Genomic DNA, 16,818 nt, shown 5'->3' on the forward strand with positions numbered 1-16,818 from the left:
CAATGTGGTATCTGTGGCACATGCCTCCCCACACAGCAGCCATGGGTATGGCCCAGAGATGGTACCACGCAAACAGATGTCCAGGGGTTCTCGTGGGAGCATCCGTGGGCGTACTGCCCCTGTCAGACGTGCCCACAAAGGTCTTACAACCTCAGCTATGTTTCGGGCTGTCATGCAGGCACAGCCACGTATGGAATGGTACACCAGACAGGGTCTGAGGGAGCTGACAGCATGTCGCACAGCCATGACTGACAGTATGCGTGACATTGCGGCTGCCATCCGTGATTTCACCGATGTCATAGACAGACGTTGTGGGGACATATTAGACCGGTTCCACAAATACATGTCCATGAGCCAGGGCGATGGTGGGCGGTTGAGGCGTCGAAGTTGCCGTATGCCAGCAACAGCTGGCAGTCGTCACGGACGACAACAGGGCCGCGGCCGCCCCCGTAGTGCCAGCAGCAGCCCCAGTAATGCTGGGTCTGTGCTGTCATCAGACCGCCCCAGGAGACCACGTGCACGTGGCTCTGGCCAGGCCCGACAGGGATCTGTGTCCAGTCAACGCACACCTGATTCTGATGACAGTACCCAGTCTGGGTTGGTACTGGATACGGTCCGTAGCACCCCTGCAAGGCACAGGTACCATGTTCGTGGCCAGAGACACTGATCTGTATGACCTGGCAGGTACAGTCTGTGGCTGTCCACAAACACCAGTATATGGCAGCCATGAGGTGGAACTGTGTGCATCCATACACACATGCGAATTGACAACACCTAGGGCTACCGCATACACGCACACACTGCATCAACATTGCCCCACCTTCTACTGCTGTCCCTCACCAACACACATACACATACATGTCAATTGGTGGTATCTGTGGCTGACTCAGGCATACCAAGTTCACACCCTGTGCATATGATGAAACTGTGCCACCTCCTGCAATCTGTAACAACTGTGCAGGTACAGGTTAACATGTTGCTGATGCACAGGGTGACCACATAGATGTGTAGTAATAGTATCATGTTGTTAACAGTACTGTGTGCTGAATTAATTGTGGGTATATCACAGCATGCCTGATGCAGTAAGTGTGTGATTGTCATGTCCTGTTGTCTACACCCATGGCAAGTACCATAGTGTATCATCTGCACATGTTGGCATACTGGTGGTAATGATGTCAACAGAAGGCTACATACATAGGTAGCACAGGGGATAGGGTAATGAATGTAGTAATACACAATGATGGACATGTAAATTGCAAGTGGCATGTTGCCCACACTAGACTCTGCAATGCAGATGTTTGAGGATGTTGATATGTGTGCAGTACTACACGACTGGTACAGGACACACAGGAGCACCCTAGCACTGCATGCTCACATCTCATACCATGTTAGACAGCCCCAACACACATAACTAACTGTCACAGGAGGGAGAGTCCCCATATATGTCAGGGATACTGTGGTGGCAGGCCAGGTAGCATACATCCTACTAAGTATGGAACCACTGAGTGAAGGCTCAGTGTCTGTTATTTGACATGTGTATTACTGCAGGTATGAGCACATGGGTTTCCATCCAGTTATTGTACACCCTGACAGTACATGGTCTGTACACTTGTGTGCACTGAGACTGGACCCTAGCCATCTGTCCCGTGTATTTCCATGTACATGTGCATAGTGCCTGCATATTTGCAGTGTTACTTACTGGAACTGGTGCAGCTTGTTTGTTGTACAATGGACTACATGGAGCCCTGTTTACTGTAGCTTTGTTTGCATGCATGTTTGCTTGCAATTACCCTGGAACACTGATCACACCTGCAATGCATAGTTATAGAGCTTCTGTGGACTCCTAGTGCCATCTGCATAGCTTACTATATGTATGTCCATGTCCCACTTGACAGGATGTCACTGTTTGTCCTGTTCACATGTACATTGCCTGTGACAGTGCATATGACTTACCTGGCATGTGTCCACGTGAGCAGTCATATATGCTACTGCTAACTAATCACAGGGACTACACCTTCACATATTCATCTTCTGTTGAACTATCTGCATCGCTAGGGACGGCCTGCACCTGTCACCCCTGGGCATTCAGATATTGGCAAAGGCTCTTGCTACCCCCATAGTGCCTATGTTAGGCAAGGCTCAAATGACAAACCCACCTTCATAGTTATCACAAGGGATAAGAAACTAAGAGTAATGCTACCCAACGCCAGAAGTCTAGACCTCCAGATGCATGCACCCAAAACACTCCTTGGCATGGAGAACATCGATATCTGTGCAGTAACAGATGCCTGGTTCAGGGCTACTGAGAGCACACCAGCACTACCAGGTTTAACCTGGCTGATTTCTTTGAAACAGTCACCAAGGCCATTGATGAGGGGAAGGTAGTTCACACAGCCTACCTGGACCTTGCAAAAGCCTTCACAACATTACCCCACTTGGGCATTCTAGAGAAGCTCACCAGCTTAAATATAAGCCCCTATGTCACTAGATGGATTGCACAGTGGCTCAAGGACAGAACCCACATGGTTAGCATTGCTGGAGCCATGCCAGACTCCAAACCAGTTACGAGTTGTGTCCCACAAGGCTCAGTCCTGGGACCTCTCTTGTTTGGTATATATTTATTGGAGGTACCGCCCAACACGGACGGACTGTGGCTGACCAAATATGCAGATGACTGCGAACTGGCCACCGTAATAGACTCTCCAGCCGACACAAGCGTCTTCCAAAGGGGCATCATAGAAACAGACAACTTGTGCCAGAGCCATGGCCTTCAGCTGAACAGTGTTTAGGAAAGGGGAATGTGCATCCTGTAGTCTGTTCACCTAGTTGCCAAAAGGGACATTGTCCTCACACACACTAACCCCCCTCAGACAAAAACACACACTTGCCAATTGCAGGATTCAAACCCCTATCTGACTATGTTATGACACTCGAGACGGACACATTAGCAGAGTGTGCTATTCGCATTACTGGGAGGTTTCCCTTCTCTTGCTGTACTTATAGGGTGCTGACATCATCAGTGTTTGGAAAGGGGAATGTGCATCCTGTTAGTCTGTTCTCCTAGTTGCCAAAAGGGACATTTCCCTCACACACACTAACCCTCCTCAGACAAACACACACACTTGCCATCTGCAGGATTCAAACCCCTACCTAACTATGTTATGACACTTGAGACGGACGCATTAGCAGAGCGCGCTATTCGCATTACTGGGAGGTTTCTCTTCTCCTGCTGTACTTATAGAGTGCTGACATCATCGGTGTTTAGAAAGGGGAATGTGCATCCTGTAGTGTGTTTTCCTAGTTGCCAAAGGGACATTTCTCTCCACAGACTTACACACACACCAACCCCACACACACACACACACACACACACACACACACACACACACACACACACACACACACACACACACACACACAGACACACACACACACACACACACACACACACACACACACACACACACACACACACACACACACACACACACACACACACACACACAGCATTTGCAGGATTCAAACCCCTACCTAACTATGTTATGACACTTGTGACAGACGCATTAGCGGAGCGCGCTATTCGCATTACTGGTAAGTTTCTTTTCTCCTGCTGTACTTATAGGGTGCTGACATCATCGGTGTTTAGAAAGGGGAATGTGCATCCTGTGGGGAGTTAGACACCAAGCACACTCTGGCTAAGCTGTCATTCCCTAGGGCAAACAGCCTAGTGTTGACCTCTACACCCATATGTTTAATTGTCAAATGCACATTATTTGTTGCTGATAGACTGTTTGCACATCTTTATTGCCATAGCATTCCCTGTTTGTATGAACAACTTGTGCATCTGTGGAAGATGTTTGCATATGGGAAGGATCCACTATATCACGTAGGTCTCTGTAGTCATTTAACTGTGTGCACTGGGCAGACTGCTGTAATGTGGTTGGTTCCTGGAATAACACATAAAAATACCAGATATGTGTGTCCAACTGCTAAACTGAGATTTGGCTTAAGTGTGTGAGCATGCCCAGTTCAGCCTTCCCATGGCATGTTGTCTAACATATGTCTTATTTATCAAAGTGTGTGAGCATGCCCAGTGTGAGCATTCCATATGTTGGACTCTGCAGCCCACCACATTTGTGGATGAGTGTGAACTTCAACAAATATCACCCGTTTATGGTTGTGTGTCGTGTTGCGTAGTTACTGTACAACTGCTTTGTGTGTGAACACAACAGGATTATACTGTGCCTGCAGTGTTTGCATGGGATACTTTGCATACAGTTGTCAACATCCTTTCACACTGACCTAACACTGTAGTATTGTATAGTGTACTGGTAGTACTTTGACTGTGGTGGACAGTATCCTGGGCTTTAGTGCTATCACTGCTTTACATTTCGATAGTGGGCACTACAGCCTGGTTAGGGGCCAGTTGTGTACATCTGACCATGTTGCATTCTGTTCAGATATGAACTACTTAAACCAGGCTTGTCCAACATAGGTAGTGTATTCCACAACATAGGTGTACATTTGCAAACACTAGCGATGTGCCCTAGTCCATGTCTAATGCTAGTTGGAGAGTGTGTTTGTCCTTCAACACACATTGTCACAGTCCTTACATGTTTGCCTGTACCTATGGGACATATATACCAGACGAGGGAGATCCCAGGACAAAGCCTTGTGGGATGCCAGTTATATCTGGTTTGTAGTCTGACATGGCTGCAGCATGTCTGACCATGTCTGTTCTGTCCTTGGTCTGGTTTGCAACTCCTCTACTGACATGTGGGTTTATATTTAAGCTGGTGAGCTTATCTATAATGAATACGTAGGGTATTGTATAGAAGCCTTTGCAAGGTCCAGCTACGCTGTGTGGACCACATTGCCCTCATCAATGACCTTAATGACTGTTTCAATTGAGTCAAACATGTTTAGGGGCAGGATCTGCACTTGAGAAAGCCATACTGGGTAGGGTACAGTGTCAGTAGGTCCCCAATATCTTTATGTCTGTGGTACATGCTGATCCTTTCCATAGCTGTGCAGACCGAGCTTCTCAGGATTCTGGGGTAGCAGTTTTCAGTATCCATTCAGGCAACACCTTTGTTGAGAAGGACCACTGTTGTTGTACACTGCTCTTTGGGTACATATTCTGTGGTAAGGCTGACATTGAGCAGTAGTGTGGTTTGGCATTCCATTCATCTTGGAGTCCATGTTGCACTAAGCCCAGGACACCATCTCATACCATTGCTGCTGTGTGTTTTGCTTTGTAGATGTTGGCTGTTACCTCAGCATCTGCAATGTCAGGGGGTCAGCAGTCTGCTGGGATAGATATTCTGCATCTGGGGGTTGCACTGCAACTGTCAGGATGTATGTTGGCAATATGTGTGTGTGTTTGTGATATTTGTGTGATTCAGGGCATATCTGTGAATTCCCAAAATGGTTCCTACCATCAGTTGTGAAAGCCTTGGGATTATCCTTAGTGTCCTGTACAATTTGTATCTTCATAGGTTCATAGGTTCATACTAGGCTATCCACCCTAGGGCATTTGTTAGCCTAGCCAGAGTGTGTGTGGCTTTTGCCACCCCTTGCTATGTGAATATTATGGCCATTTATGATTTGCTTTGCTGTGCCTCTGTCTGGACATGACGCAGTGAAGACCCCCAGTGTAACTCTACAATCGTCCATCCACTTGGCAAGATTCCTGTTGAAGAGTGTCAGTGAGGGGCTCTGCCTAACATGGAGTGGGATTCTGGTCCAGGGTGTGGGGAGCCTCTGGATTATGCATCTGTCCCACCAGCACATCCTATTTCATTATTTGTTGAGGTTGACATCTCTCACTCTCACAGCTCCGATGGATTTGAGTTTTCTGGGGTGAAGCATGGCCATTACTCCTGTGTTGAGCATGGCCTTCTACAACAGGCATGCAATGCCTCTGTGTAGGCAGTATGTGACTGCATTCAGCTGGGGTGTCTACAGCCAGGCAGCATATGACATATATTTGAGACCCTTTATCCTCTTGGTGAGGTACCTTTGAGGTCTTTCTAACTGCTGCAGGTGTCAGGTAAGGTACATCCCCATATGAGGCATTGTACTAGATTATGGGTGTGATTAGAGAACAGTATAGGGGCACAATGACCTCTGTTGACGTAGATGTGAATCCTTTCCTGATACGGTGTCAAATGTAGACAGTCTTCCTAGCCACATTGGCAATGTGGGTGTCACATAACAGGTTACTGTCCACTTGTGTCCCTAGGTCCCTGGTTACTCCTTCCATACATAATGGTTTACCACCTATGTGGTAATTTGTTGTACCTTGTTTGGTATTTGGTGGGACATTCATACTGTCCAGTGTCTTCAGGATGGCTGGGTGGGGTTCCTGTGTGTGAGAGTGTGGTCTGTAGCATGCTACAGACTGTACAGCAGTCTTGCCTACAGTTAGTTGCACATGGGTGGGCTCCAATGCCTTGTGCATTGTCAGTTACCTGGACGTATGGGTGTCTGTGCTGACTATGGATACTCACCCTCCTTTTATGTTTTGTTCCAGGTTTTGGGGCCATGACACATGATACGTGGTATAACCTGGTAGTGCTGGTGTGCTGTCAGGAGGCTTGCAGCAGGTTTCTGTCACTGCACAGACATTGATGTTCTCCATACTGGGGATGGCCTTGGGAGCATGCATATTGGGGTTTGCACATCTGGCATTGGTCAGCATTTCCCTTATGTTTCTTCCCACTTATGTTTTCTAGGGTGGTGGGTCTGGGTCAGTCTTTTCAGCCTTGCCTACAAAAGGCTCTATGGAGGTGGCAAAGGCCTTATCCAATATTCAGATGCCCAGGGGTAACAGGTGCAAGCCATCCCAAGAACAGCTGCGTGGCTTGTCAAGCATGACATCCCAAGCAGACAGACATTGGATCCCCTTGGAATGACACCAGTAAGTGTGCCACTTGCTATGACTGATCATTCCGTGTTTGTACTGTGGCATTATTCTTGGTTAGTGTAGGATGCTGCAAATGGTGAGTGTCATACCGGCCTGGACTACATAATCGGAGAGCTCATCTACGTCTCTTTTCATGTAGTCTAGGGAGGTACATCTCAGGTCATTCACACCAGCATGGACTATGACTGCATCATATTTCTACTTGCTTTGGAGTGACTTGCATACTTCTGTTATGTGGCATATTGTGGCAGCCTACAGGCAGCTTACTGTACCCTTTCCCTTGTTCAGTCTGGTGTGCGGGACAGCAGTGTGTCTGACCATGGAGTCTCCTATTACAACTGTATCAGGCATGTTGTTTCTCCTTCTGGCCTGTGACTGTTTGGCACACCAGCTTTGTGTACTATGTGTTGCATGTGCTATGTTTGGAGGTTGTTTGATTGGGTGTCTGCTTTAGAGGCCTCTGTTGGTGTGCTGTGTTTGTAATTTGTGCCTCTGGGAATGTTTATCTGTGTTTATGTGTTTGGTTTGCAGTTGTGATAGGTCTATGTGGGACTGTGTTTGTGGTGTGTGTGGTTACCTTCTCCTCCTGACTAGTTTTGGGAGTACTGAGTTGAGGGAGCTCAGCCTCCAGTTTGGATAGATGGTTGCATCTCACACATATATTTGTATTTCTTGGGTGGAGTTGGGGGTTGTCTGTGTACTTGGGGCAGGTGTAACATTGCCTCAGGATTCACAGATTCAACTTGTTGTGTCTGGCCTTGGTGGATTGTATGTGTGGACAGATTTTATTGCCATACTACTGATCAGTGATTACTTCATTGTTTATGTTTGCTCTATCATGTAGTAGCTTCCTCATTCTCTTGCATGGTTTGGTTATGGCTGGTGTCCACCATGCCAGATTCCTGCGTGTATGGCATTGTGTCTTGTTTTAATTTAGGATTGCATAATCCAAGCATTCCTGGCAGTGTTCACGGAATGGCTGTATTACAGGTTCTGAGGTGTGGCCCATATTTTGCACCTGCAAAGGACCTTTAATGGATTCCACATCAGTTTAGAGGAGTGCAAATATTGCTCAACACATGTTTTCCACTGCGGTTTTCTGGCCAGGGACTGTGGTCAGGATTTGTATATCCAGTGTGATTACTCTATGGTCTGGTTTTACCAGTGAGCAATACACTTCTCATCTTGCCATCCAGTACCCATGTTGCTGATTATCACATCCAGTATGCTTACCCCACTTGTGGGAGTGGTACGTTGTTCCTGGGCCTTTTGGTTTATGGATTCTATGAACGTTTGTCCTACACTGTTGGAGCTAGTATAATGCTCCCAGTCTATGTCTGGGTATTTTCAGTCACCCAATATAATGTGGTTTGGAGGACTTGATATATTCATGTATTCCAGCATAGGCCAGGTGCAGTTCCTGGTGTTGGGACAGTAGTCTGCAGCAGGCTATAAACTGGGGGGCAGTTTTAGCCACTGTTACTTGACCATGGCTAGTCCATGCTGCTTTTGTTGTGGTACCAACATGGGGTGTGGTTATCCTTGACAATTCTTGCTAGTCACCCTCCTTTTGTAGCTTGTTCCATGTTTTGAGGCTGTACAGCACAGTATGAGGTGTAACCTGGTAGTGTTAGGGTGCTGTTGTGAGCCTTGGCTCAGTTTTCTGTTACAGCACAGATATCAACATTCTCCATACTGGGTGAGTTTAGACTGCATGCATCTTGCTGTTTTGACTTATCCCTTATCTTATTCTTATCCCTTCTGATACCTATGGAGATAGGTTTGTGTTTTGAGCCTTACCTATTCAGGGCACACTGTGGGTAACAGCCTTTGCCAGTATCCATACGGCCTGCACTGATAGGTGCACGCCAGTCCTAGCAGGTGGTGCATCATGTCATGCTCAGCATGTCATCCCAGACTGGCACACATTGGATCCCCTTTGACTAACTGCGATACTTCAGTCAATTATTGCACTTGATCATCTCATTGTCATGTTGTGGCATGATGCTTGGTGAGGGTAGGATGTTAGTCAGGGTCCTCAGGTGTGCATATAGTACATGGTGTTACATTACTTAACACATAGCATTCATGCCTCAGGTGGTGCTGCAGGGCTGCCTCTGTCAGATGCGCATATTACACTTCCCTGTACATGTTTGATAGCAGATTGTGTCATGTTAGGCATCCCTGTTACTATATGAGTGAGTCAGAGAGGGGCATCATTCCCAGGGTTCCTACTGAGCCAGTGTATGTGCTATGCGTTGCCTCTTTGCCAAGGCCAGGGCATACTGGGCATGCCTCCTTCTGCCTACTGGGGCAGGCTCAGGTTGTTCCTCCTCCGAGTCATGCTCTGCCTGTGATGGCCTTGGCAATGGTGGGGGGCTGTTTGGCCTGGCCCTATGCTGGTCCTGCTGCAGCTGTTTTTGCAAGATCATATTATGTAGCATAGCACATACCATGACAATTTGGGTACATGTAGTTGGTGTGTACTGCAAGGCTCCACCAGATGTGTCCAGACACCGGAACCGTGACTTGAGCAGCCCAAACACACACTCTATTACATTACGTGTTTGTGCGTGTGCCTCATTATGGCGTTCCTGTTCAGGTGTGTGTGCGTTTCTGATGGGTGTCATCAGCCACGGCTCCAGTGCATAACCTGCATCCCCCACTAGGTGTCCATGCGGGATGTCCCCATTGGCAAATGTTTGGTACAGCTGCGTCAAATGCCAGATGTGGGAATCATGGTAGCTCCCAGGACAGCCAGCACACACATTCATTATTATGCCCTGGGCATCACACACGACCTGGCAGTTGATGGAGGGGAAGCCCTTGCGGTTGATGTATGCCCTACCCCACTCACCAGCTGGTGCTTTGATGCGTATGTGCGTGCAGTCTATTGCACCCACTACCTCAGGGTATTCCGCTATTTGCTGGAAGAGATGCATATTGCTGGCCAATACCTCACAGGCATTGGGGAAATATACATGATCACCGACATGTGCTGACATGGCATCCAGGAACTGGTGCAGTACCCTGGAGGCTGATGCCTGTGATATCCCCATCATATCACCAGTTGGTCTCTGGAAGGTACCTGTTGCTAGTATTCTTAGGCCAACACATACCTTGGTTTCCACTGGGATGGGTTCCCTCTGTTGGTTGTGTGTGAGGCGTGGCCTGCACAGCTCCACTATTTGCTGCAGGAGGTCTCTGTCCACTCTATAGCGCTCTACTATCTCCAGCTCATGTAACCCGTGGTAGGTGACCCTGGGCCTGTACACTCTTCTCCGTCTCCTCATTGTGGGTTGTCTGGCACCATCTGTATTGTCACCACCCTCAGCAAGTCGCCTATGTCTCATTATGACAGCTATGGCAGCCCCTAAACATTTCTGATCTGAGTTCAGCTTTTTCAGTTTTCACTTCTGATAACTTAACTCCTGTCTTGCAGTGTCTCTTGAGAGAAACATCCTGCACTGCTGTTTGCAGAGTTTTAAGTGCTGGGCTGGGCTACTATTCTGCCTGTGTAATTGCCTGCATCTAATTGTTTTCACCTGCTAGCTCCAGCAGTATTCCCTGCTAGCTTCCTACTAAATCTGTTGCTTCCTTTTTCCTCTCTGTTTCCTCAGGGTGGAGCCGTGTGTAAACCAGCAGAAACACGCTCACAGTGGCTTACACGCGCGCACACATGCTTACTCGGTTCAGAATCTGCTTATTTGGATTAAAATGCGTGCACGCCCGCGCAAACAGTGTTAAACATCTCCCAACACGCTCCCATATGCTCAGTCTGCCTTACACAGCGCACTGCCTTTTCGCGCTTCATGGCGTGCACACATGCGCATACATCCAGCAAGAAACTTTGGTGTAGGCAACAGTGTACACCTTCCATTTCTTGACTTTCTCATGCTTAGTTAGTGGCACACCTCTTTCCATGATATCTGTCTGACATCTGTCATGTAACTCTGACCTCCAATGAACTGCATTTCTTTCTACCATTCCCCCCTGTGATGTCCCCTATCTCCTACTCTGTTCCTCCACTCAGACTGTGCTCATTTATTATGTGACAGTGGAATTCAGTATCCTTACACTCATTTGCATCAGATTGCCTACTAATGCTTAGTTACATGTCTTAGACTCAGCTTCCCCCCTTAGCAACCACTACACGGTGGCCATGTTGGTTTTGGTCTGCTGGTCCCTGCATTGACATGCCATGTATTGCATAAAACCCACATTTGTGGGTTTAAAACCTTCGTTTTTATGTTCTATACAGCGCAGCCCGTTTGCGTGAGGGTTGCGCTGGTTTAAACATCGGCAATGGCGAAAAACAAAATTATATTTTTAATATATTTGCATCAGGTTACCTTGCCAATGGCCACATATTTGGCCATTGGCATGCCTGACACATATGCACCCTTTATTTGGAGCTGACATGGCTCCATTGCAGTTTGCAGAAACGTACTCAGTTGTCAACTGAGTACATTTCTGCAGCTAAAACGACTCTTACACGGCCTGTTCTGGGCTTCCTGAATCGCTAATCATCCTCATTTGCATCCTATTCGCTGCAAGTGAGGTGATTAACTATCCATCCACTCCGTAAGAGCCGTTTAGCTTGGCTCTACGGACTTTGGGCTGTTCCTGGATCGCGAAGGCTGCATGGAGTCTTACACTACTCTTAGACTCCGTGCAAGCCTTCGTGAATCCAGCCCTATATTTGTAATTGTTAATTGCTATGTAAATCCAATGCAACTACTGTCTGTATATTTTAACTGTGGAGCTTTTCTCCCCGGACCTCCGCTGAAAATGGACCTACATCCAGTCGAACACTCCTGGTCAACAAATGTAAACAAATAAATAAAAATAAATAAATTAGACTGAGTAATTGCTTTTAAATAATCAAGTCTAGTTGGCCCTCAACCTTCCAACGCTTCTTAACTTATTATAGCCCTCTTCACCATTTAGGTAAGTTACAAAACACCCCAGAATACAATGTGAGAGATACAGAGACAGTGAGTGAGTGCATGTTTGTGGGTGGGTGTATCCTTGATCTCCTACACCTCTAAAAAACAAATGGCTCCTCAAACACATCAAATAAAGACACAAATTTCCATTAACAAATATGGCTCACTAGGGGTTCAGATATCAAGGCTTCCTTCATCTCTGGAATAATCTTCTCTTACATGCAAGACAAAGTGATACCCCACCTTCTTTAAGGTACATCTTGACAACTTGCATGGGGCATACAAAATTCTTCCTGGCCTTGATCTGCTTTGCCCTACAGGCAAGAGCTGCTGTCTTGTAAGGGCAGGTAATTACAATGCGATTACATGCGACAGACTGACTCTCTCTTGGAACCTCAAATTATGATTCTGCTATATGTGAATTGAACCATAAATATATTAATTTTCTAGCACAATAACACAGCAACATGTTAATATATAAACAATGTGCAATGCAGTAAACTATAATCAAACCGTTCCTTCATATATAATTTTAACAATGGATTAAATGTATACAGGATTAAGTGTAAATTAAATGGCCAATTTGGAGTAGCCAACCAATCAACAAGTTTTGGGGCAGTGGAAAGTAGCTTGTGCAAATGGACAAAAACCTGTTCAGACACTCCTAGCAGAACATGAAAACTAATTGCAGATCAGCACTGAACTCCAGGCCCTAATGATGTTAGGCAGAATCCTTAACCAATGAGCTACTATGCTGCTCAAAAATGCATCAATCTCAAATGTCTACTAGCAAAACATGCACATTTTTTGTGCTGGGATTTTACGCAATGCACATCTCCATACTTCTCAGCCTCTTAGGATAGCGATTCAGGGAAAAGCCAGGGGGGATAAAAGTACAAAATCAGGGACACATTTTAAAATATTGTTCTTATAAAAACTAAAAAAAGCTGTTAGAATAAAAGGTTTGCATTTGCATGCACTTTCTGAAGTATAAGAAGTCTAAAACTTTAATATCAATAATTTAGTGAAGTTAATCCTCAATGATTTGCCAGAAAAACACAATTATGAGGATCAGACCAAAAATAAGAGGCAAAAATCTGGACATTCTGCAAAATTCATTGAATTAGCATGCATTTTTGGAAGTTTATAAAGTCTGAAACTCTGAAGTCACGAAATGACAGGCATTAATCTGCTATGATTTGCTAGAAAAACATAGTTATGAGGAGCAGACCAAAAATAGGAGCCAAAATCTGGCCATTTTTTAAAATTCTCGTCAGCTGACAGGTGTGCGCATCTTTAAATCTCAACTTATGTCAGCTAATAGAACTAATAGTCTTCATGCAGAAAAGCAGTAATATATTTACTACAAAATTACTTCTACCAAGAGCTACAGTGTACCTTTTTCAATTTCTCCAGCCTTTAGATACGGAGTGAGAAAAAGAGGACTTCCAGGATCGCCCTCAGAGACAGTGGGAACCTTGACACCTTTAAACATGCGGCGCAGAAAACTGTACTGCCCATAACCATAGCATGGCACCAAAGTCAAAGCCAGTATGATGAATTTCAATGAGAGGTTTAATCTGCACATCATCCTAAAAGTAGAAACAAACATTAATTATGTATAAACAGGTAACATTTGAATATGGGGCCCAGTTTTCCCCCCAAAAAGAACAAAAATCTCAAACAATTACTCCATTTTCAGGTTTTATGTAAAGGCATAAATCACCATTTGCTTTTCTGTCTGCCTGCAGAATATTTTCTGACTCTAGTTCAAAACACCTGAAAGACAACTGGCAGACTTACTTCAGTGCTGCAGACCACAAACAAGTAACTTTACATAACCTGCAAAATGTGTTAAATTACCAAAAATGGTTGTGTTACATATGTGAGCATCACAATGTACTGATTTTATAAACACAAATAAGCACATATGCTCTTATGAACCCAGTGGTTTCAAAAGTAAATTTCAAAATGCCTGTCTGCATACAAGGTGTTCTCAAAGAAGATATATTTTCCCTTCTTAACCTGTTTCCTCATATCAATACTGTCATTAAATTATGATAAGCAATGCACAGCAGGGAGTACTAAAGAGTATGCAGGTCTGCTCTATTCTGCAATAAAACATTATATAAATTATGGAGTACACATCGACTGTTAGTGAGTGTTTTAAGGATTTGGCTACTTAAAATACTTACTCATGTAATAAAATCTGACACCCCATTTTAAGAGACTTCAGGTCAAAAATTATTTCTGAATTAGCTTGCTGTATGTGCTTCAAGCCACTGTATGGATATGCAAAGAAGAGCTTGCAAGTCCCCACCACAAAAAGTACATATAAAACCCAATGTAATCCATTTCTCAGCCATACTGACTGATGTGAAACATATTCAATCTTTAGAGATGAGCTAGTGGTAACCGAGGAGAGATGGAACAGACACATTCCATGACCTTACTATCACCTTTCCAAAAAGGTAACCAGACCATTTTGAAGTTCTGCTCAAGTGTGCCGACATCAACCAGCAAGGCAGTTTTATTGCAGTCTTTAGGTTTGTTACCAGCATTAAAATCATCACGGGTTAAAAGGAAAAGAATGCTACCTCTTGCTTCCCATTTTCAGTTCTGTGCAAGATCCAGATACCTGAACACAGTCTGCCTTAAGTTTAGGTCCAATCGGTGACATTTTAAGTAAAGAAAGTGCAAAACAAAGATACCCACTTTCAGTCCATTAACAGATTAGACAGACACTTCCTGGGGTGTAGAAAGTGGAGAAGTGTGTCTAAGCAAAAGAGCCCACGACAATGGAAAAATATTGTCGTTCACACCTATGATTTCTTTTCTCTATACATTTATTCAACACCCATAGCTCATATGGTGTCCTGACAAGGCTGTTTTCCTTAATTAAGTGACTTACCAGTTAATAATAGGCAGCATATGAAAAGGGGAACACAGAGACTGTTTATTTATGATGTCCATTTGTCACCTGTTACTCATTTTCATATTTATATTCATACTGTCATAACCGAGACAGGTGCAGGTTACTGTGGGAGATGGTGTGAAGTGACATGGTACGGGAAAGAAAAATGCATTGTTATGTATAATGCAATACGCTGGAGAGATTGTTTGCTAATAATTATGAACTTACTCAATAATTTTGAAAAGATTAATGTGCATGTTGTTGTTGTCTTTCAGCTTTTCGCGGTTAGGGGTCACTACAGCGGAACTCTGGTCCACTAATGATTGGCAGTAGATTTTGACAAACGCCGAGGTGCCAGCTCGACGTTCAACCTTCAACAAAGGCACGCCCATTTACGCATGTCTTTCGAACGCCCACCCAACCGCGAGGAGAATATGCAGACTCCACATACAAGGCACTCCCCGCACTCCAGCCGAGAATCGAACTGGAGAACCTCTTGCTGTGAGGCAACAACGCTACCGCTGCACCACCGCAGAGAAAAGATTAATGTACATATGGAAAACTATTATACAGCATCTGGTGAAACCACAAAATGATGGTGAAAATAACTCTCACAGATATTTGCAATACAAGATGTACATCACGAGTGAGAGAGAGGCAGGAAGAGAGATTGTGCTATTTATACTGATAATTACACAGTTATGCATAATTTGTCATATATTTCCCAAATATCTCAATAAATAAGCAAATATTTTTTTTACATTCATGTGAATGCTCAAGTCTGCCTAAAAAACGATCTGGCATTATGTCTAACATGTTCAACATATCAAAGTTTCTCATGAAAAATATGAGAAAAATGCAATTCTGGGTTTATGTGCTTTACAATATACTTTTATGAAAAGACAGAATGCACTGATGATTATTACTGTAAATACTTTTAATAACATTGCTGTTTGTTCTTTTTATATTATGTTTGCCCTTCGTAAGATACTTACATTTCTTCAGCTCATGCTATTTTTTAACTTGATTTTCAGGAAATGCTCTAGAATGTAATGATGTCTGTAAGCTGCTAGATGTGTTAAATATGAGGTCTTGAGAGTAAAACTAGACTCGGTTAACTGACCACATTACAGCATTTATATAAAGATATGCATATTTATCCCTGTAATGATAAAGATCCATCATGACAATAGCTGCAGTACTGAATGGAATAAGATGAGCCTTGTCAATACATACTGAGCGACAAACCAGATTCATGCCCCAAACCCTATGTTATCAGAGGAAGAGACTCCTGAGGATCATTAATGCTTTACATCTGTATGGCTGACACCTTTTGTATCTAGTATCCTTTTGAGCATCAAAATGCTTTACCTTTGAATGCAGGTTAAAAATGTTTGATTTCTATCGATATAATGCAAGATTTATGAAGCTCAAGCTTCTACAGAGCAGTATGCCAGATGCCTGAAGAACCACTACCTTATATCCCAGAATCCCTAGCACTAAAATGTTCCTGTGAACTGTCACTCTCATCACTTATTCCCCATCCATCTATATCCAACTTATTCCCCATCCATCTATATCCAAAGAACTAATTGGGCAAAATTATTTTTTGTTATATTGAGTAGTAAGCCAGCTTTTGCAATGTCTACCCTCACCTTAAACAGACTTGTCATCTCCTCACTTCCAATCATCAATGTAGTATCAGTTCCATATCTTAGATTGTTAAAATTTCTCACGTCAGTTTTGACTCTGGCATCTGTTTCAACTAACCAACCATTTTACTGGATATATTCATCACTATAACTCAAGTACGTCTGCTGTGTACAGCCTTGTTTCACTCCTTTCCTAACCTTGAAGCAGTCAAGTTAATCCATATTCAGTTCTTGCAGTTGCTTCTCTGCCTGCATGCAGACTCCTCAGGAGGTAAACAATATGACCCAGTATTTTCAAAGAACCTGTCCAAGTGTACTATGGTCCATAAAATGGCTTTAGAGTAGCTGAGGAGCTCTCTTGCCTGGTCCCAGTCA

At 44.4% G+C, this 16,818-nt stretch overlaps 1 protein-coding gene across 1 annotated transcript in view; it reads right to left on the reverse strand.

Moving 5' to 3' along the window:
• Window positions 1-16,818, reverse strand: part of CPVL (carboxypeptidase vitellogenic like) — a 1,169,046-nt gene that overhangs the window by 1,068,182 nt on the left and 84,046 nt on the right. Inside the window, exon 2 of the mRNA XM_044066818.1 lies at window positions 13,276-13,469. Within this exon, the coding sequence (XP_043922753.1) occupies window positions 13,276-13,468 (193 nt within the window). The 5' untranslated portion in view covers window position 13,469. The remainder of the gene's footprint in view (window positions 1-13,275; window positions 13,470-16,818) is intronic.

This window comes from Protopterus annectens, chromosome 3.part1 (genome assembly GCF_019279795.1).
Source record: "Protopterus annectens isolate FY-2018-M chromosome 3.part1, PAN1.0, whole genome shotgun sequence".
NCBI lineage: Eukaryota > Metazoa > Chordata > Ceratodontiformes > Protopteridae > Protopterus > Protopterus annectens.